The sequence below is a fragment of the Perca flavescens genome, chromosome 18 (assembly GCF_004354835.1).
Source record: "Perca flavescens isolate YP-PL-M2 chromosome 18, PFLA_1.0, whole genome shotgun sequence".
NCBI lineage: Eukaryota > Metazoa > Chordata > Actinopteri > Perciformes > Percidae > Perca > Perca flavescens.
In genome coordinates this window covers 9,716,608-9,741,024 of record NC_041348.1, presented here as the reverse complement: position 1 = coordinate 9,741,024, position 24,417 = coordinate 9,716,608, and the positions used below count along the sequence as shown (strand labels likewise).

Sequence of the window (24,417 nt, the reverse complement as noted above, 5' to 3'; positions counted from 1 at the left end):
ATCTAATATATACTACTTCAAACTGAGAGGGAGAACGCTGTACTACGCTCAGACCACCAAGGTATTACTACATATATATACTATATACTACACTATCTAATATATACTACTTCAAACTGAGAGGGAGAACGCTGTACTACGCTCAGACCACCAAGGTATTACTACATATATATACTATATACTACACTATCTAATATATACTACTTCAAACTGAGAGGGAGAACGTGAAGTGTACTGTACGCCAGAGTCCAGACCACCAAGGTATTACTACATATATATACTATATACTACACTATCTAATATATACTACTTCAAACTGAGAGGGAGAACGCTGTACTACGCTCAGACCACCAAGGTATTACTACATATATACTATATACTACACTATGTATATACTACTTCAACTGTGAGGATATGTGTGTTCTGCACACACCACCATATATTACAGCCATATATATACTATATACCACACTATCAGTGTATATACTGTTTCACACTGCCAGGAGTGTGTTGTGTGTTTCAGGAGTGTGTACTATGTAATTGTGTTTCACACACACACAACTATATACCACACACACATACACTTTCATATATAGTGTATTGTGTGTTTCATCTAATGTGTGTTGTGTTTTCAAACTGTGAGGGAGTGTGTTGTGTTTCAGCTGTGAGTGTGTGTTGTGTGTTTCAGCTGTGAGTGTGTGTTGTGTATTTGTGAGTGTGTGTTGTGTTTCAGCTGTGAGTGTGTGTTGTGTTTCAGCTGTGACTGTCATTGTGTTTCACTACTTCAAACTGAGAGGAGAGTGTGTGTTGTGTGTTTCCACTCAGACCGTGTGTATCCAGCTGTGAGAACGTTGTGTTTCAGCTGTGAGTGTGTGTTGTGTGTTTCATCATCTAATATATGTCCTTCAAACTGAGAGGGAGTGTGTCCATTGTGTTTCAACTGTAGTGTCCATCACCCTGTGTTTCAACCCTTCATCATTCCATGTTTCATCATATCCATCACTATATTACATCTATCTTCATAATTCCTCCATCACTCATTTCCATCACTGAGTCATGAGAATCAACTGTATTATTCCCTCCATCATTTCATCACTCCTCCATCAGGTATTACAGTAGTTATATACCTTATCACTACACACTATCTAATATACCATCTATACCATAATAATTTCAAACCAGTGATACCTTAATGTACCTGTGTGTTTCATTCATACCATAAGTATTAATTCAATGTAGTCTATCTACTATAATAATACCTTAATTCAACCAGTAGTCCATCTATACCATAATTTAAACTGAGATATCAACCAGTAGTCTATCTATACCATAATAATAACATTAATATGTGTTTCATTGTGAGTACCATTGTATGTTTCACAATCAGTAGTCTTCATTATCATAATAAGTTAATACAACCAGTAGTTCATCTGTGAGTGTAATATTTAATTTCAGCTGTAGTCCATCTATACCATGTTTCAGCTTTAATCAACCAGTAGTCCATTTCATACTGTAAGTGTGTTATATCACTAGTAATATCTATACCATAATAATGTTAATATCAACCAGTAGTCTATCATACCATAATAATAACTCTTTCAGCTATCAACCAGTAGTCTATCTATACCATAATAATAGTAATATCAACCAGTAGTCTATCCATACCATAATAATACCAATATCAACCAGTAGACTGTTACCATAATAATAACTTTAACCAACCAGTAGTCTATCTATACCATAATAATAACTAATATCAACCAGTAGTCTATCTATGTAATAATAATCATCTTTAATATCAACCAGTAGATCCATCTTTACCATAATAATACCTTAATATTAACTAGGAGTCCATATATACCATAATAATACATTAATATATCAACCAGTAGTCTATCAACACCATCAAACTGAGTCTTATCAACCAGCAGTCTATCATACCATAATCCATCATATCAACCTCATCATCCTACCTCCATCACTTAATATCAATCACTAGTCTTCATACATAATTATATAATATCCTCCATCAGTCCATTCATACCATAATAATCACCTTAATATCAACCCTTTCCATCTATACCATAATAATAACCTTAATATCAATATCCATCAATACCATAATAATAATAACTCTTAATATCAACCAGTAGTCTATCTATACCATAATAATAACTCTTAATATCAACCAGTAGTCTATCTATACCATAATAATAACTCTTAATATCAACCAGTAGTCTATCTATACCATAATAATAGTCTATCAACCATATCTATACCATAATAATAACCATAATAATAATAATAACTAATATCAACCAGTAGTCTATCTATACCATAATAATAAATATCAACCAGTAGTCTATAACCATATAATACAATATCAAGTAGTCTATCTATACCATAATAATAACTCTTAATATCAACCAGTATCTATACCATAATAATAATTCTTAATATCAACCAGTCTATCTATACCATAATAATAACTCTTAATATCAACCAGTAGTCTATCTATACCATAATAATAACTCTTAATATCAACCAGTAGTCTATCTATACCATAATAATACCTTAATATCAACCAGTAGTCTATCTATACCATAATAATAACTCTTAATATCAACCAGTAGTCTATCTATACCATAATAATAACTCTTAATATCAACCAGTAGTCTATCTATACCATAATAATAACTCTTAATATCAACCAGTAGTCTATCTATACCATAATAATAACTCTTAATATCAACCAGTAGTCTATCTATACCATAATAATAACTTTAATATCAACCAGTAGTCTATCTATACCATAATAATAACTCTTAATATCAACCAGTAGTCTATCTATACCATAATAATAATTAATATCAACCAGTAGTCTATCTATACCATAATAATAACTCTTAATATCAACCAGTAGTCTATCTATACCATAATAATAACTCTTAATATCAACCAGTAGTCTATCTATACCATAATAATAACTCTTAATAGAAACCAGTAGTCTATCCATATAATAACTCTTAATATCCCATAATAATACCATAATAACTCTTAATATCAACCAGTAGTCTATCTATACCATAATAATAACTCTTAATATCAACCAGTAGTCTATCTATACCATAATAATACCTTAATATCAACCAGTAGTCTATCTATACCATAATAATAACAATATCAACCAGTAGTCTATCTATACCATAATAATAACTCTTAATATCAACCAGTAGTCTATCTATACCAATAATAACCATAATAATAACCAGTAGTCTTAATATCAACCAGTAGTCTATCTATACCATAATAATAACTTAAATATCAACCAGTAGTCTATCTATACCATAATAATAACTCTTAATATCAACCAGTAGTCTATCTATACCATAATAATACCTCTTAATATCAACCAGTCTATCTATACCATAATAATAACTCTTAATATCAACCAGTAGTCTATCTATACCATAATAATAATCTATACCATAATATCAACCAGTAGTCTATCTATACCATAATAATAACTCTTAATATCAACCAAGTCTATCTATACCATATACCATAATATCAACCAGTAACTCTAATATCAACCAGTAGTCTATCTATACCATAATAATAACTCTTAATATCAACCAGTAGTCTATCTATACCATAATAATAACTCTTAATATCAACCAGTAGTCTATCTATATCAACCATAATAATAATAATAACTTAATATCAACCAGTAGTCTATCTATACCATAATAATAACTCTTAATATCAACCAGTAGTCTATCTATACCATAATAATAACCTTAATATCAACCAGTAGTCTATCTATACCATAATAATAACTCTTAATATCAACCAGTAGTCTATCTATACCATAATAATAATTCCATAATAATACCTTAATATCAACCAGTAGTCTATCTATACCATAATAATAACTCTTAATATCAACCAGTAGTCTATCTATACCATAATAATAACTCTTAATATCAACCAGTAGTCTATCTATACCATAATAATAAATATCAACCAGTAGTCTATCTATATAATCAAACTCTTAATATCAACCAGTAGTCTATCCATATAATAACCTTAATATCAACCAGTAGTCTATCTATACCATAATAATAACTCTTAATATCAACCAGTAGTCTATCTATACCATAATAATACCTTAATATCAACCAGTAGTCTATCTATACCATAATAATAACTCTTAATATCAACCAGTAGTCTATCTATACCATAATAATAATTCTTAATATCAACCAGTAGTCTATCTATACCATAATAATAACTCTTAATATCAACCAGTAGTCTATCTATACCATAATAATAACTCTTAATATCAACCAGTAGTCTATCTATACCATAATAATACCTTAATATCAACCAGTAGTCTATCTATACCATAATAATAACTCTTAATATCAACCAGTAGTCTATCTATACCATAATAATAACTCTTAATATCAACCAGTAGTCTATCTATACCATAATAATAATATCAACCAGTAGTCTTAATATATCAACCAGTAGTCTATCTATACCATAATAATAACTCTTAATATCAACCAGTAGTCTATCTATACCATAATAATAACTCTTAATATCAACCAGTAGTCTATCTATACCATAATAATAATAATTCTTAATATCAACCAGTGGTCTATCTAACCAGTAATCTATACCATAATAATCTTAATATCAACCAGTAGTCTATCTATACCATAATAATAACTCTTAATATCAACCATAATAATAACTTTAATATCTATATACCATAATAATAACTCTTAATATCAACCAGTAGTCTATCTATACCATAATAATAACCTTAATATCAACCAGTAGTCTATCTATACCATAATAATAACCATCTTAATATCAACCAGTAGTCTATCTATACCATAATAATAACTCTTAATATCAACCAGTAGTCTATCTATACCATAATAATAACTCTTAATATCAACCAGTAGTCTATCTATACCATAATAATAACTCTTAATATCAACCAGTAGTCTATCTATACCATAATAATAACTCTTAATATCAACCAGTAGTCTATCTATACCATAATAATAACTCTTAATATCAACCAGTAGTCTATCTATACCATAATAATAACTCCTAATATCAACCAGTAGTCTATCTATACCATAATAATACCTTAATATCAACCAGTAGTCTATCTATACCATAATAATACCTTAATATCAACCAGTAGTCTATCTATACCATAATAATAACTCTTAATATCAACCAGTAGTCTATCTATACCATAATAATAACTCTTAATATCAACCAGTAGTCTATCTATACCATAATAATAACTCTTAATATCAACCAGTAGTCTATCCATATAATAACCATAATAATAACCATAATAATTAATATCAACCAGTAGTCTATCTATACCATAATAATAACTCTTAATATCAACCAGTAGTCTATCTATACCATAATAATAACTCTTAATATCAACCAGTAGTCTATCTATACCATAATAATACCTTAATATCAACCAGTAGTCTATCTATACCATAATAATAACTCTTAATATCAACCAGTAGTCTATCTATACCATAATAATAACTCTTAATATCAACCAGTAGTCTATCTATACCATAATAATAACTCTTAATATCAACCAGTCTATCTATACCATAATAATAACTCTTAATATCAACCAGTAGTCTATCTATACCATAATAATACCTTAATATCAACCAGTAGTCTATCTATACCATAATAATAACTCTTAATATCAACCAGTAGTCTATCTATACCATAATAATAACTCTTAATATCAACCAGTAGTCTATCTATACCATAATAATACCTTAATATCAACCAGTAGTCTATCTATACCATAATAATAACTCTTAATATCAACCAGTAGTCTATCTATACCATAATAATAACTCTTAATATCAACCAGTAGTCTATCTATACCATAATAATAACTCTTAATATCAACCAGTAGTCTATCTATACCATAATAATAACTCTTAATATCAACCAGTAGTCTATCTATACCATAATAATAACTCTTAATATCAACCAGTAGTCTATCTATACCATAATAATAACTCTTAATATCAACCAGTAGTCTATCTATACCATAATAATAACTCTTAATATCAACCAGTAGTCTATCTATACCATAATAATAACTCTTAATATCAACCAGTAGTCTATCTATACCAATATCAACCATAATCTATCTATACCATAATTAATAATATCAACCAGTCTATCTATACCATAATAATAACTCTTAATATCTATCTATCTATACCATAATAATAACTCTTAATATCAACCAGTAGTCTATCTATACCATAATAATAACTCTTAATATCAACCAGTAGTCTATCTATACCATAATAATAACTCTTAATTAATATCAACCAGTAGCTATCTATACCATAATAATAACTCTTAATATCAACCAGTAACTATCTATACCATAACCATAACACACATATAATATATATACACACACACACACACACCATATACAACACACACACACACAACATATACACACACACACACAATACATATACAACACACACACACACCATATACACACACACACACATACACACACACACACACCATATACCACACACACACACACACCATATACCACACACACACACACACATATACACACACACACACACCATATACCACACACACACACACATATATACCACACACACACACACACCATATACCACACACACACACACACACACCATATACCTTATACTGGATCAATTTCAAAGATTGTTGTTCCCATCGGTCACTTACACACAAAAACATAGGAAAATAGTTCAGGTTGAAAATCCTTTAACTCCACAGTGAGACACTGCATTCCACAGAGAGCCAGTATTTCCAATGACACAAACCAACATACAGCAAACATTTCACAGTTTCCATATTGTCACGGCCACAGGTTGTCATTTTTTTCTGATTGGTTGTAGGGGTGTCCCGATTTCAAATTCTAAATTCGATCAAAATGAGCTTTTCAATTTCAAACATCAAAATCAAGCACTGTGGGGACTGAGTGGAGCGGTGGCGGAAAGCTAGCAGAGCTCACGGGCATTTCAGGTAGGCCTGCAGTCTTTTCTTGTTAAAGTAACAAAGGCATTCAGGTATATTGTGGCCTGTTTGTAGCTGGCCTGTGTTAATTAAATCCCATGGACCTAAAACAAATTATTTGACCAGTACTACCTGTGCCGTGACAATATATTGCATAATAAATATGTAATTCTATGGCTTGGAAATCGTAGAAATTGAGAGCGGTATCAGTTGCTTAATTTAAAACAAATAAGAAATGAGAGAGATACCCCTGATCTTGGTCCCAGAAGAATCTATCCTTTGCACCCCGCCAGCCAACACCATGGCCACCGCCAGTTTAATCACATACATGCCAAATACCTGTGGGCACAGGCTCAACAAGATCTGGTTCCTACCTACAGAGAGAGGGGAGAGAATAACATTAAAAAAAGCCTAATATATTTTTTTTGTGTTATGAGTAGAGATGCACCGATTCCAACTTTCTAGGCCGATTCAGAGTTTTCATTGAGTTTGAACTGCCGATACCAATTTTAGCCGATTCCGATTTCATATTTTCTAACCACTTTACAGCACGCACAAAAAATTATTTTCTATCTTTTCTTTAATAGAAAATTTTACATAGAAAATGTTTTGAATAGATAATCGATTGCTAGAAAATAGAACTATATAAATTACTCCTGGTGTGGAAAATTCACACACACATATCTAAAGTGCGATTATAGAAGAACCATTTCCTTCTTTTCACATCCAATATACTTAAAATAAAAAAATAAAAAAATAAATAAAAAACACACACAGGCCTGTTTGAATGTCAACAGTAATGTTACCTGAAAACATAAACATCACCGCTCATTTTACACACAGTTTAGCAACAAACTAAACGCTGGGGGAAGATTACTACATTTTTAACGTTGGTTTTGACCTGGAAAGCGTTTTAAACCGTAACGTTAATACAGCGTCTCTTTTTTAATTATTTTTTAAAATACAGCGACTCCTGCAGCCGGGCGTCAGAGGCAGAGGGATTGTCACCGCAGCGTTCGCTAACATTAGCTTCTTTTCTAATCTGGGGTCTGATAAACAAAGTCAATGGCCCTCATTTATCAACCTAACTTCGAAACCAGCGCAGATATGAGCGCAGAAATCATCTTACGACAGACTTCACGTGGGATTCATGAAAAGTTCGTATCACACCAATCCGAGCGTAAGAATGGTCGTACATTGATAAATGCGGTGGCTGGAAACGATAGTCATTTAAATATCACGCCCCATTATATTCTGGGTTTTGAGGCCTCGCCCCTACAATTTACGACATGGCGAGACGTAATCCGGCTGAGAAGCGGAACTTTTCAGAGGTGGAGATTGAAACCCTGATATCTCAGGTTCATTTGCACTAACGTGTGTACTATTTGGCAGCCTGAAAACTGGTATTAAAGGCTGTACAAAGAATGTGGGATGAAAAGAGATCACTGATGCGGTCAACAGTGTTGCCGTAGTAAATCGGACTCCAGCTGAAGTTTAGCCTATTTAATTTATACATCCTTGACACATTTTCTGTAGTCCTAATAGTAATATACAGGCTTCTATTGCAATCTATTAGGCCTACATGTAGGTGTACCTATAATTAAATAAACACACGGTAGCTGAGTTTATGCAGTGTCTTTTATTTTACTCGTGTTCGTCGGAACGAGGCAACAGCTGAGGGAAAGCGCGTGTCCTCCGCCCCCCCGTGCTGGACCCTGTCTCCTGACACCAGAGGGGCTGGAAAAACAAGCCAAAATAACTTAGTCAATGGCAGAAATAAATCCTTCACTTGAAAGAGAAACAAAAACCTGAAGAATAAATAAAAATGTTGTGCATTGTCATGTTTCCTGTATTGAATATCATTGCCAAACATAACACTATAGGCTACCTTTTAAAAGTGAGGAATTATATCCTGTTTCCTTCATATAGCCCTCAGTTGGGGCTGTTCTGGACACTGCTCTCTGGGCATCGGGTCATCTGGCTCCATCGCTACATTTATGGCACCGTGTCTTCCTGTGTGATGTTGTGCAGAACCCCCCAGGCTAAAACAATATTGCAGACCGGCGCATAGAGGTCTTCTAAAAGAGCCAGATCTGCCATTGCTGATACGTGATCAACTGATAACTTCTCCTTCTCCTGTTAAACTGATTATATGCTGCACCAAGAAGTCCACACTGACTCGAAAACTTGCGCATACGAGTTCAGACCAGACGTGAGATTTGATTGCAGCCTACGCTCACGTCCAAATTGATAAATGCCGAGCTTTGCGTAGGAATCGGCATACGCCCGTCGCACGCCTGTTTTAGGTCGTACGCACGTTTCATAAATGAGGGCCAGAGTGCCCAACGCTATTTTTCGATAAAATGTAGCGGTCATATTTCACAGGACCCGCGGTTTTCATGTTCCAGTTATTCAGCCTCCGAGGGGAGAGAGAGAGTGGCTGACCGTTCGCCTGAGATCAGTAGAGCAGACTGCTCTGCAGAGCCGTGTATAATTACAATTAACCGCTGATTGAGCAGCGGTGCGCTGATGTTGCACGATCTTAATCATGCGGCGCCCAAGTGCATTTCACGGGCATAAAATCGGCATATGTCAGACTGACCCGCCGGTCACTGGTCACGGCCGATCACATGAAAAAAAAATAATAAAAAAAGAAATCGGCCAATTCCGGTCAATCGGTGCATCTCTAGTTATGAGGCAGATTCGTACATACCAGCTATTGGATCATGTTTGTAGCTCATCCAGAAGTCGTTGAACTCTTTCTGAACATCGTTCATAAGAAAAGAGGCAGCAGCCTGCTGGTTGTTCACTTCTATGTTGTTAGCTTTGAGGACCAGCTCCGTATCACAGCGAGTGCCATCATAAAAGGGCTTCCAGCGCTGACACATCACCCCATAAACAGTCACATCATCTCCTAGAAGAACCGCATACATGCCAAAATTACTGAAAGCTACAGCATGAGCATGGCATTTTACAGCATGAGGTGAAAATGAATACTGTGGTTTATTATTTCACTTTAACCTTCATGCTGCAACAATGCTTTGTCCCCCAGCATCAGCATACAGGACTTAAGGTATTTTGTCACAGAAATGTGAACAGCTTTTTATTTAGTAGTCGTAATTAACTAAACACAATGCTGTTTTGGAAAAGTTGATGAGACAAGCAATAAGGCTGCACAAATTAAACCAGGATGCATACTTTACTGTCAAACTGGGAAAACAGCAAATATAATGGGATTACGTAGGCTAGTCTAAACTGTTGTGTGCATGTGATAAATCTTTTATGATTTTATATTTGTTATAGGCTAGGTCTATTTATTAGCTACAGGGCCCTACAGTGTAATGTAATACAAGGTTAACCAGAGCTTTTCACATTTTGACTTTTACAGGCCTGAGTAGCTGGAGTGATTAGATGGAGCCTAAAATTGAAAAGAAAAGCTAAAAGTGGGGATATTGCCAGTTTTTTGCAAAGAAAATTCAATAGTACAAAGGAGGAAGAGAAGGAGGGAAATAAAAGGAGAAGGCAGTAAACTGGAGAGATCAGGAGGGTCAGAGCAGGAGAAGGCCACAGAAGGAGATGGAGAGAAGAGGAAAAGTGAAGGAGAACTGGAAAAGGAAGAATTGACTGTGAGGGATGAAGAGGATGACAAAGGCAGGGAGTGATCAGGAGGAGGCAGATGAAGATGGGGTAGGGTAAGCATGCAATTCCCCCTGGATCACATGGTAGGTTTTTATTCTTCTTCCATATAAACTGCAGTACAGTAGCATAACAGGTCATATCATTCAGTAAAATGACATTTTTCAGTTTTTGGCTATTTCTATTCTATTTGTATATGTTATAGGGTTAGCTATGTAAATATGCACACACAGTATAAAATAGATTATCTTATGATGTTTTACAGTTTCTTTTGTTTGATTCTTTGTTGTATTCTTGTGGTCTTACTTTATCAGTAATTATGATTAAACAAAAGGTCAAACAAAAATCATAGAATTATATTATCCAGTTTTAAAGTTTTTCCTTTATTTGCCATACAAGCCATTTACATATGGTGGTTTCCGTGTAAAGTCTTCCAATGCCACCCTTCCAAGACCTTTTGACACCCCATGTAAAATTTTCTAGATCCACCACTGCAAATAAGACATAAGTGCTTATAATTGTATGTTACTACAGCTTTCAAAACAGTTGCAACTGATGCACGGAGCAACCGTGCTGGATTTTTAGCTTGGGGTACTCTGTGGTTGTCTTGAGTTCCAAGTTCGAAAATTCAAGGTCAGGGGGCGTGTTTCCGACTTTGACCTCAGAAAATCCAACTTCCGAGTAGAAATGGAACACACTATAATTCTGCACTTATATTGCAAGACAAGTTTACACCTCGACTAGAAATATCATGTTTTAATATTGCGAGATCTCGTAACACCTAATTAGAATGTTCGGTTTCTGATCACTGTAAGGTAGGTAGTTGTTGATGTTAAAAAGCAAGTGCATCTTATCAAACCTTGGTATTTACAGTTCTTACCAGATTTACAACTGTCAACAAGGTCATCCTCCAGAACCACCACCATTGAACGAGGAATACTGCCCACTGACAGCCTCTGCACCTGTGGTGGTGAGGGTGGGGGGTTACACTGACCAATAGCACAATTTGCTGGAAAAAAACAAACAAAAACACCCATAACTGTCCTACTTGCTCTTGTATCTTGATCTCCTGGAAGTCCCTGCAGGTAGCAGGCTCAGATCCTCCAGACAAACAGCTGAATTTGTACGAATTGCAACCATCAGGATTAGGACAGGCCACCGGTGGGACAAAGGTATAGAACTGGTCAAAATCAGCCTGCACGGTGAAAATGTGACGACACTTTGTGCACATGTAATCACGCTCGTATTCCAGAACCTATGAAAGGTGGAGAAGGATTCTAAGTATGACTCAAAAGAAAAGCATGAAGATGTGCAGGAACTGATAATAGTTGTTTTCACTCATCCTTTACTTTCCTACAGACCTATTTACAAGTGTGCATTACTTTTATAATATGCTGGTCTACTTTTATCTTTTAGTGCCCTGCTATCCACTATTACTTTATCATTTATTTCATAAATAAACCATGTGCTTGCACAGAAATCCTATAAAGTTAAAAAGTACAGTGAAAATGCTAAAAGAATCCTTTCAACACATTATATATATTTTGCCTTGTTGATTATTTCGTTCCATTACCACGATAACCCTTAGGGGTGCACACATTAAATTGACCTGCAATTTCTCACATTTCCCCCATTTTAACTGTTTTTACAGATAAATGCTTTATCTATCTGTAAAGTGTCTTGAGATACTGTAACTATTTATGATTTGATACTATAAATAAATTGAATGAATTGAAAGTCAGTGACAGTTTTTCTCGTTTATATGGCTGACCCCGCTTTGCTGCAATCCAGAAAACCTAAAAAACTAGAAGTCGACCGATTCATCGGTTTTGCCGATTAATCGGCACCGATAGTTGATTGGTGGAACTATCGTTATCGGCAAAAATCCATACCGATTTTCTGGTTGCGTCCGTTGCTGAAGCGGCAGAGAAGCGCACGCTGTCATTCATTACACAGTACGCGAGAGCTGAGAAGGGTCTGCTTGCATCATGCCTTACAATAGAGGCAAAATAAAAACTATCACTGATGCCTCGTGTTTATTTTCGACACGTGTTACTGCGCACTGCATGCTGTGCGGAGAAGGCTGACATCAGATGCGCGTTTAAAGCATCGACAGCAAAAAGGTATGTATACAGTACATTTTGTCATATCATTATAAAGTTATTAATTTGTTGAATAGATGCTGCATTAGTAGAGAAAGAACAGCACAGTATGTTTGTTTGCTTTCGAGGATGAGATGACGCTAAACATTAGTAGTAGGCTAACTTACCTCAAGCGGTTAAAACACTGACAAAAATAAACGCAAGTCCGACCCAAATGGATCGTGGTGGATTTAATAACAGTTAAACGTAGAGACTTACTGATTGCTGCAGCTAAAAGCTAACGAATTAGCCGTCACAGGGGCGTTTTTCGTGTCTTTCTAGCCTTTACAGGTGATTTTCTATCCAGCCTGGAACTTGTGCCTTTTTGGGGGGTTTTTGAGCATTAAATCCAAACTGTTACATCCAAGATTTATCCACTTGATGTCCATAATTCATCACGTTCTCGGTCATTACTGCTGCTAACTCCGTGCTACCGACAAGGGAATCTCCCATGATGCCTTTGTTTATGTTTTCAACCAATGGGAAGGCAGGTCCGTCACACATTACGCCTTATATGGGCGTCAAAGTGAGAACAGAGAGTATATATATTGGGTAAAAATAGATAGATCCCTCCAGGTCAGAGATCGTCTGTTACCGTTTTAAACCGTTCTACAGAGAAGAATGGCGTCACTGTTTTGAGATTTGGCATACATTTGGGCCTTTTTTGAAGAAACGTAAATAGTTCATCCTTTATATGAATTACAATGCTCATTATGTATATTATTGCACTAGATGACTCCAAATATTATTATTATTATTATTATTATTATTATTATTATTATTATTATTATTGTGGATTGTAATGATATGAACCATTTTCTTATAATATCTCTGTCCAGGCTTGGAAGTAACTTTAAAACTGTTGCTCTTTGTGTAACCAAGAAAGCGGTTGCTCTTATGTGTAACCAACTAGTCATCACCCTTGTGACATCAATCATCAATCATATTTGAGTGGCTACAACTCAACAACCAAGATCACATCAGTGCTGCTGATTTATAAATGTGTTACAATAGTAGTGTATTAAAAAATAATGTAACAAATGGATAAATTTATATGTTTAATGTTATTAAATGAATGTAATAACATTACTAACTTGTTGCTAGCTGCTAAAAGATGAGTAGGAGAGGTGAAATAGTGTGACAATCAGCAGTCAATACAATTTCAGCAAATTGATGAACAATGAAGATGTGCCATGCTGTTACCTTGGCAACACTGGTTCGTATGACAGTACCAGTGACAGACAGAAAGTGTCCTACATCTCTGGACCTGGGAATGGTGTCTCTGGTCAGCTCTGGACATACTGGCAGACCTGGGCACACATACAAGGGTCAATAAACAGAAAAGTAAAACAAATCAATTCAAACAGACAAATCAGCAGCAAACACACAGCAAAACAATCTGTAAAAACACTAACTTGTATCCAACAGTGGCAATATTTACAATGTCTTCATCCAACCCAGGTTTATCACGTGTGCAAATAAACTGATAAATATAATGCAATGCCCCAGGTTCATGTCAGGCCAGGGACCTAGGGCTGCTCGATTATGGAAAAAAATATTATCACGATTATTTCAGTCAATATTGAAATCACGATAATTTAACACGATTACTCGTTGACTTCTGGAAAGATGTAATTACTGAATTTAAAAAACAGTGGAAAAAGTTACATAAAACAGTTAAAAACACATACAACTGTGAAATTTGACTCAATACTTGTCCTATTTAAAACTGTTTTTTTCATTCAGAAAACAAGAGAAAATAAGAGTTTACTTGCAAAACGTAATAAGCTAAACAATTGTTTTTCTCGATTATTCTGTTTTTGTGATCATTGGGAGCCGAAATCATAATCACGATTAAATTTCGATTAATTGCACAGCCCTACAGGGACCTTTGTTGTAGGTCATTCAACAACTCTCTCACATCATTTCCTGTCATCTATCTACTGTCTTCCATCAAAATAAAGCATATACATGCTTAAAGAAAATATTTAGAAAATAACATCGATCACTACTCAGACAGTTTGATGATTTCAATATTTTCCATTTTCTCATTTAAAATTAGCTTTTTCTCAGTTGGGCTTGAAGGACTTACAAATTATTAAAGGACGATTCTTCTTACATTAAAACTAATAAAAAACAGCTACTAATGTCATTTGTAGACAACCAAGTAGACTGCAGATGAATATTTGTTTTAGCCCAAAAATGTATTCATGATATACAAGGGCAGCAGAGAGGAGAAAGTTAACGTACATGACCATCTGAGATACCATAATTCCTCAGAATGCAAGCTCTGAGCAACATCTGGTAACATCTGACCATCAATTACATTTAGAGGTCTAACCTGTAATGCGGACATGAAGAGTGAGTCTCATTCTCTCTTTTGTTCTTTGTCTTCCATAGTGCTTGGGAGAGGCACTCTCTGATAACTCCAGGCCTTTTCTGTGTAACACTTTATCAAATATAGCCAGGACATCATTGGGATAGGCATTGAAATAGTCCCCAACCTGTGGCATAGTAAAGAATAGAGATACCATTTAATTATGTGGATTGGACTACAGGAAAAGAGACTTGACATGTAAACTTGCTCTTGGGGGCATTGTTGGGTCTTTGTTAATTATAAAGTGTGGTCTAGACCTACTCTATCTGTAAAGTGTTCTGAGATAACTTCTGTTATGATTTGACACTATAAATAAAATTGAAATTAAATTGAATGTACAAATAGTTTAGCAAGAGGTGTAACTGAATGGATGAGATTATTATTTTCTATGATCATAATTTTAGGTAAGGTGTATTGAAAAAAAAAAACCTTTTTATAAAAAAGAAAAAACTAAAAAGTTTAGATAAGAAAATACTGTGCATTTTAGAAAATGTGCTTGCCAAAATGTAATTAGAAAGTAGCTGATGAGTTATTGAAGGTTTTGTGTTAAATATTTGAAGGTTTCTGTTTTACATGATACATAATAGAAGAACAAGTTTATTGAATGAACAGCGGTGGAATGTAACAAAGTACATTTACTCAAGTACTGTACTTAAGTACAAATTCGAGCTACTTGTACTTTTCTTTGCATGCCACTTTCTACTTCTACTCTGCTACATTTCAGAGAAATATTGTACTTTTTACCCCACTACATTAATCTGACACATTTAGTTACTTTATAAATTAAGATTATTGCACACAAAACACATGTAGTTCATAAAATATATGTTTTATTATAAAATAAACTACCCAACAATATATAGGTCTACAAGTCCAGCTGAAATGATTAGACCATTGAACACTTAGTTGATCGACATAAGTGTTTGGAGGATTTCCAGTGCCTAAAATGTGAGGATTTTACTGCATCAAGTATTTTTACTTTTAATACTTTAAGTACATTTTCCTGATGATAATTGCATACTTTCACTTAAGTAACATTTTCAATGCAGGACTTTTACTTGTATTTATTGCCATTGTATTTATTGCCACCTCTTAGTCGACTAACCGGTCGTTTTGGTCTTAGTTGACTAAGATTTCTTTAGTCGATTAGTCATTCTTTATGCTTATTCATGTTTAATTACTTATTTCCAAGAAACTTCTGAGCACATTTATGGTAAACACAAGATTTAAAGTGGTGCTTTTGCAGGATTAATTGTGGAGAAACTCAGTTTTACAGATGGTTAATTAACTACATTTATATTGTGCTTTGAGTCTTAACCACCTCTTAAAGCGCACACCTCTGTCAATTAATCGATTAGTCGACAAAATCATATAAGTGTTAGTAGACTAAGAATTTCTTTAGTTTAGGACAGCCCTAGTATTTATACATGCAGTATTAGTACTTTTATGGAAGTAAAGGATCTGAATGCTTCTTCCACAACTGGAAATAAACATCAATTAGATTATTTTACATGTGATTACATTTATTATATTGTAAATAAATAAATAAAGCCTATTATTATCATCATCATCATCATACAGATTTTAAGTATATTTGCCAGACTTAAGCAGATATCTAAGTCTCAAGTACACTGACTTAGTTCTAGTTTGAATACAGTAGATTGTGTTCTAAATTGTTTTAACATTACCTCCATGTTGGCTTCAAACAAAGTCATGGCATTAACAACAACAGGGCGATGGGTCTCTTCAGTAGTATCTTCAATAAGATGGAGAATGTCCCCATGATGATACTCTGTCAGATAGGTTTCAAACACCCGGCCAATCAGGGCCTCCTGATCTGGGCTTATCAACATAGTGACATGTGTGATCGAAACCCCTGAAAGAATAGAAATGAACCGTGTAAAAAAGGTATGACATTTATATAGTCCAAGAACATACCAATGTTAAAAAATACATTAATCAACCAAGTTCACGACAGATTTTCACTCGTTATAAATAGGTCCATCCAAAGAAAAAGATGCATCTCCTTCTACATGGACTCCATTGCAGGGCTCTCATTTGAAATCAATTATTGTTTATCCATAAAATGTTAGAAGATATAGAATCTTCAATCTTCTAAGTTAGTTTTATCTCACGTAAAATGTTAAATAGCAGCAAATCTTCACATTGGTAAAAGTGGGACTAGTGAATTTTGATTTTATTTTTTGTTGCCAATCAATTAATCAATTAACATACTAGTCAATTCGGCTTTAAAGAAAATAGTCTACTCTCGACCTCTATTAAATGAAACATTCCATGCCCAAGTTCTTTGTTGAAGGGTTTCAAGTACGAAATACACTTTACAAGTTAGAGTAGTTTTTTGTGCAAAGAAACCGAATACATTTACTGCTGGTACTAAACAAGTGACTGCCAGTACTTTTCCTTATTCATACGAACTACTCCTCAAAACATATGATGAGCTCATATAATATGCAGCATGTGTATTACTTAAACTATACCTGTATACAAACTAATGTTAGTTTAAATCAAATAAACCTCGACCAAGTATGTTAACATGCTAACGTTAATGTTACATCCAAGACATCCGATAAAATATTTAGAATGATCCACCACTGAGAGGGTCAGAGAGCATCAGCGATTTTATATTCAGCTGTGGTTTATCAGAGTGATGATATGGTCAAAATGCACAGAAAAGTATGGGCAGGCCCAGAATTGTGCGCAGTAACGTTAGTTTGATACGCTACATTTCACAAATTTCCAACTTTTAATGCGATTAAGGCAGTCTTTGATAAATGATTAATCATAATGAACAATGCGGACCTAATCAGTTATGTTGTCTCCAATTTGACAAAGGTGTAGCTAGTGCGCAATTTTAATGAGGACAACCCGGTGATGAACTAACGTTACGTTAGCTACAAAATTGGTAACCGTCTTCAAGTTAGCCATACATATTGAGTATTGGTCGTAACATTACTTAACCTCAATAACTTGTTCAAACAGAAACAGAAAGAGTCACTTACCGTTTCTTACAATGACAGAAATAGTTTTTCGTAAGACACCTCAACCTAGCTACTTCACTGACGTAAACAAGCGACTTAAATACTTACTGTCCATGCTTAAATAGCGCGGGCAGCGTTTCTTCTTCTTCTTCTTCTTCCCTTTTCTTCCTCTTTCTTCTTCAACTTCTGACGTTTGGGCGGTTGACAAATAGCTTTATGTTGTGCGTTACCGCCACCTTCTGAAATGGAGTGTGACTCAGAATGAATGAAACAACAACTACAACTACTACTAAAATAAATAATTATTTTATTTTTAATTATGAATAATTCATACATACATAAACAACAGACTAATAGAAGAAAAATAAAAAATAAACTATAAAATTACATTGAGAATGTAAGTTTGAAGAGAGGGGTTTTAAAACAGATTTGAATGTGGGGAGAAAGTCAAGTGTCATGGATGGCTTGTGGGAGTGCGTTCCAGAGATGGATACCTACTGCTACTGGGTACCTACTGTATACTGTAGTTATTTTTACCTACTGGGTACCTATAGCCTACTGTATTTATTTTTTTAACCTACCTATACTGTAGTTATTTTTACCAACTGGATACCTATACTGTAGTTATTTTTTACTTACTGGGTACCTATTCTATTATTACAGAGAATGCAATAATCTGGAAATTTAGTAGGAATTTAGAGAGAAATTAGAATGTAGTTATCTACTGCTGTGCCTTTTATTAGGCTACTATTATTAGGTACAGTGTGTCCATAAAACTGAGCAAAAATCTGGACATTTCAGGGAAGATGGGAATTATGATTTCTGCATCACTTACAGATGACATGATCTGCTAAATCCACCTTTTCAATAAACAAATATTTGTCCGTGGTCTAGAGAAACCCGAAGTGTGAGAAAAAAAACATACTCCCTTTTTCTCCTGCTCCTTCTTGTGTTAAAAAATGAACGGGTCAGATTTTATTTCTAGAGGCCCCGAATCAAATCAGACAAAAACTATGTGCTTTATCAGAGAGTAAACAAACTGCTATAACCAATTTAGATACATATACCTAAATTAGAAACCGCAAAATATGCCGCAATAGACCCAAAATGTTTGAGAATCCAGTCAAGAGCTTGGGTAAGCTCGTCACCAGCGACCTGAAGGACACAGCTCGTCTTTTGGCTTTCCACTGTGGACAGGTCAGGCTATACCAACATGGAATCCTGCCCCGAGTCCTCTGGCCACTGCTGATCTAGGAAGTTCCAGTCACCAGTGTGGCGAGCAATGAAAGGAAGATTAGCCACTTCCTGCCCAGGTGGCTGGGCCTTGATAGTTGTTATCTTAAAATTGAAAGAAGAAAAAAATGGGGGGCACTAACATTGCTTTAGATTACAGCCCGTGTGCCCTGTAGTTATGCACACATCTTACTACTACAGCTTACCACATCTCGTGACATTCCTAAGCGAGCGTCTGGCAAGCGTAACTCCTATGGCGTCATTTTGATGCTAACAAGCACTCACCCACCATTACCATTCCATTGACTGCCATTGATTTCACTTTGACAGCGAATAACTTTACATCTGAAGCATTTAAAGACTTTATTTGTCTATTGTTTATTTCTAAAGAAACATGACAATGTATAAAAGGCTTCATTACCTTGTATCTCACGTTATGGCTCCGTGGTAGACGTTTTTGTCTAAATAGGCTAACGATTGTGTCATAACCACACGACTTACTGTCGCATATAGAAGAGTTACCGTATAGTACAGGAGAAGCTCGCAGGCAGTTTCGACTTACTAGTTGTTTAAGTTTAATCACTAATGTTAACTAGAATTTTATTTAGGAATAATTAGCCTGTGCCTATACCTATGCTCTCCGTCTCTGCAAAATTCAGAATGATTGAGATTTCTCTTGGCACAGCTACCAGAAGACTTATAACTTTCAGACAGGTTGCTCACGTCACATCTACGTCTTCAAGCTCAGTAGGAGGCTGCGCAGTAACGCTCAGCCCTCACCGGAAAAGTGCTTCTAATATCCTTCACTGGGCTCCGTCCAGAGCAACTGGACGGAGACTGAACCATAAATGAACCAACTGTTGGTTCATTTATTTAACTGCCTATGGTACAGAGTCTGTACCAAAATTCAATACTTGTTTTTCTACAGTACTGATGGTACCTGCTGGCCGCTGCCGGGCCTGGCTGCTTGCTCGCTTGTTTGCCTGGCGCCACTGAGTCACATGACGGTACAACATCAAATCGATCTCAGCATGCCATGTTGAAGGACGTCCCAATCCCTTAAATGCACATCGAGGAGAGGCTCGCAGGAGGAGTTATAATCAAGGAAACACTGATGTGTCTTCTGCGGAAGTAATTTTTTACCCATAGTGTGTAAACAAAGAGGTATTTTGGTTGGGGTATATTAAACAGCTGGTGACACCTGGGAGAGATAGAATCTCAGAGAATGATTGGCAGCACGCTGCTGGTTTCCGTGCTTCCCAGTCAAAAACCTAAACTGGATTTCTGAAATCTCTTCACTTTGAGCATCCCAACTTTGCTGAAGCTGTAGACATGTTATTTGTGTAGATAAAGTTAAAAAATGACTCTAATATCACAGTTTAAAAAAAGGGTTTGTGCTCAAGACTGGATAAGCGAAAAAACATTGCCGTGGATGATAAGGAGAAGAGGGTATCTTGTTCCTTTGAGGCAGCTAATTCAAAAACTATAATGCCTATTGCTTAAATGAGCACATTGGCTGACAATAGATGATAATACCTACGTTTAACTTATAAATCGTATATGACAAATAAATATTGTGGGCGTGAGCCAGCACATTAATCTCCAAAAGATGATAAAAGCTTGTTGTTATGATCTGTGTCTGTCAGCTAACGTTACATTAACGTTAAATCAGCAGTAGCCTAACCCGCACTGTATTAAGTGTGGTTAACGTTATATTTCAAAGGGGTGATAGAATGCAAAACTGATTTTACCTTGTCATAGTTGAATAATGACAGTTTAGTGGGTAACTAGGACATACATAGAACCTCTAAATTGACACCTCTTTTCTCTACAAATCTCACTATTTGAAACTGCCTCTGAAAACGGGCGAATCTCAACGAGCCCCATAGTTGACGTCAACTATTGCGGCTCCTCCTCATTTGGCTCTAGTCTGTGTTTGTCACGCCCCAACATTTGCATAGACTACACAACTGACCTGAGATCAGTTAGTCTTCTGAATCTAGGTCGTGCAGATCTCAGAAATTGTATACATTGTTCATATGCTATTTTACCATTAAATTCACTTCTGAGACTTTTTTATGCGAGAAATCAACTATGTAGAGGTCAAATATGGGCTGTTTTACGAAAATTGATGTCTAATTGCAAATTTTGTCCGACTGTGTGTCGGACTTCAGAGGCCGGTGCTGCCTGTGTTGCTGCCTCGCCGCCCGGCCTGCATCCCTTAACAGACTGCTGAGAGCTGTGAGCTCCGTTACGGCTGGCAGCCCACGGCACTTCATACCCGCGCAAAGTCAACGTTTTGGGCTAATGAACTAGGAAACGCTGCTGCGCTGACAGAGCTCCAGGGCCTGCAACTCCCCTCTTTCTGCTAGCTAAATGCCCGGTGTGTGTGAGTGAAAGCGCGGTCAGTGAGCTTGTTACGCCAGCATTCTCTTACCACAGGTTCCAGTTACTCTTTTAATGTGTGTAATTATAATGTGTTGAGTTATTTAAACAAACGATTTAAACATTTACTTAGATGTTGTATAACTGACGTGACGAAATTCAAACTGTAAATATATATAGACCAAAATGAAGCTAACCTGCCGCAATCTGTACACATAGGATTGAAGGGACAGTCGCAGCTAACGAAACCCTTACAGTTCACAAATATTCATTAACTTGAAATCGGACACCGTTGTTAGCTTTATAAGACATTTAGGTATGTTGAATAGCTAAGTGGCGTGACATGTGTGGTAAGAGATTGCTGGTGTAACAAGCTCGCTGACCGCGCTCTCACTCTCACACACGGGCCATTTAGCTAGCGGGAAGAGAGGAGATGCAGGCCCTGGAGCTCTGTCAGGGCAGCGCCGTTTGGTATTAGTCCATTAGCCCAAACGGTGACTTTGCGCGGGTATGAGGTGCTGTGGGCTGCAGCAGCCATGCCGGAGCTCAATTGAGCTCACAGCAGGCCGTGGTCTGTGGAGGAAGGCAGGCCGGGCGGCGAGGCAGCACCACAGGCAGCTGAACTCCAACACACAGTTTTACCAAATTTGCAATTAGCCATCCATTTTCGTAAAACGGCCCATATTTGAGCTTTATATAGTTGACTTCTCGCATAAAAAAGTCTCAGAAGTGAATGTGGTAAGGAAACATTGCAGTGTCTGGAATATGAGATTCTGTCGCGTTTCTAATGTGTGTGTATTTTGCTCAACCAATCAGCACGCGACCTCTAATGCGTGTGTATGGCGATTTGCTCAACCAATCAGCGCGCGTCTCTACGTGTGTGTACGGGGATAAGGTTCAATCAAGCAGCGCGCAGCTCATCTAAATATTCATGACCATACCATATTTGGAAGAAAAGCTCTTGTTACAAATAGGGCCAAAACACAGGGATGCATAAGGGCCAATAAAATATCAACCAGGCCATTTTCAGCCCAACTAATGTTACATACCCCATTAGGAGACCATAAGGAACAGTGTGAAATACCCTATATAATCATGGTGCGTTCTTTTTGTCCACCGAAGTCGATTTACGAGTTGTTTTCCGGAGTTACGAACCGGAAGTTGCAAAAAGAACGCCACAAGGTCGTATATACGACTCGTCAAGTCGTCTGAACTCAGAGGACCCCGAGTTCACTTTCAAAGATGGCTACGTCGTGCATCACACGTAGTAAACATTGTTTTCTACAATTTTAAGCACTTTTGTCGTTGTAACCAAATGAAGAAGTCGTACACATAGCACTGTATACTTAGCCTGGCTGACACCAGACCCTTCTCAGTTGGAACTGAGAGTGGGTCTGGAAAAGCTTCATTGACAGTTCATTTCCAAAGGGGTGTCACCAACGGATGCCACTCAAATGCCTCTGGACGCAATTGGATAGTCCTTCAACCAATCAGACCAACGGGTCCGGGTGACGCTTTTCACATCCAATATCCAACTAAAAAAAATGTGATTCTGGTTGTTGGTGTCGTCCCTCCACGCCCTACTTTTTCCTTGCAGGTGTTGCATATTGCAAACTTGTTATCTTCTGCACACACGCTGAAGAATTTCAAACAGCTGACATGTTGCAGGTTAATTCACGAGGTTCCCTGTGCAAGAATAGCGTGGACACACGCTTTCCACTGCAAGCGGGTACGCACACACACATGGCGGAGAAGTTGAGTGAAAGGGAAAAGAGACAGAGTACATGTGTGCGTGCATCCTTGAGAAGAGAACTGTAACTCGTATAACTTATGTTGTCAGTTAATTGTAGTATTGACCTGCATAAAATCAGCATATGTCACACTGACCTGCGGGTCGCCGAGCACCTGAAGCACGGCTTCAGTAGCCATTATGTTGAATGTAAACAAAAAGCTGCTCGCCGTCGCTGTGCTATCCTCGTCGCGTAAAGCCCGCCTCAGCGGTTGTGATTGGTGTAAAGCCCGCCTCAGCGGTTGTGATTGGTGCCTCAATTTTGAGGACATTGGAAATGGGTTTGAATGGGCTCTTCGCCAGACTGACTTGCAGAGCAAATCTCAAATTTGCCGGAAGTTCGTCAGGGTTTACCCAGGCTACTGTATACTGCTACCTATAGCCGGCATGTCGCTACAGTCTTATTAGGAGTTAAATACCGACTAATTAGTTACTTTGTAGCTTGTGCAGCTGAAATTGGCTAGAGACGCTCGGTTGCTATATGACAACAATGGCTTTAAGCCGAGTCTTGAGCAGAAAGCAGAGCAGTAGCCTAACGTTAACGTTAATCAAAACGTAATTTTTTATGTATCAAACTGTGAAATATATTTGTGTAATATGTCAATAATGTAAAGAATGCTCCGTAATACGTTCGTACAACTTGAGAGGCTTCTCCTTTATTTCATCTCATGACGTATGTACAGTATAGGCCGTAGTATATGGCATTACAAGACTAGCACCTTTTCCTGACTGCCTTAAGCAAAG

General features: G+C 36.4%; 1 protein-coding gene across 2 annotated transcripts; it reads right to left on the bottom strand.

Annotated features, from left to right (window-relative positions):
• Positions 1–6,811: 6,811 nt before the first annotated feature.
• Positions 6,812–23,860, bottom strand: mcm9 (minichromosome maintenance 9 homologous recombination repair factor). 2 transcript variants are annotated; one of them, XM_028605701.1, is made up of 9 exons: positions 23,772–23,860; positions 18,375–18,505; positions 16,956–17,143; positions 15,232–15,394; positions 14,094–14,200; positions 11,798–12,004; positions 11,630–11,711; positions 9,827–10,027; positions 6,812–7,487 (listed from the first exon to the last, which is right to left on the bottom strand). In XM_028605701.1, the coding sequence occupies exons 2-9, from the start codon at positions 18,379–18,381 to the stop codon at positions 7,333–7,335; spliced, it is 1,110 nt and encodes a 369-aa protein (XP_028461502.1). In that variant the 5' UTR covers positions 18,382–18,505; positions 23,772–23,860; the 3' UTR covers positions 6,812–7,332. The 2 variants fall into 2 exon arrangements, with proteins under 2 accessions (XP_028461502.1, XP_028461503.1); XM_028605702.1 differs by lacking the exons at positions 18,375–18,505; positions 23,772–23,860 and adding an exon at positions 18,288–18,374.
• Between the last annotated feature and the right edge of the window lie 557 nt (positions 23,861–24,417).

Bases quoted from the DNA above. Each gene is read 5' to 3' on its own strand.
- mcm9 (XM_028605701.1), bottom strand. The intron at 15,395-16,955 runs GTAATGTTAAAA...ACTATGCCACAG, and splicing joins TGTTTGAAGCCAACATGGAG to GTTGGGGACTATTTCAATGC. The intron at 7,488-9,826 runs GTATGTACGAAT...CTCTCTCTGTAG, and splicing joins CAAACATGATCCAATAGCTG to GTAGGAACCAGATCTTGTTG.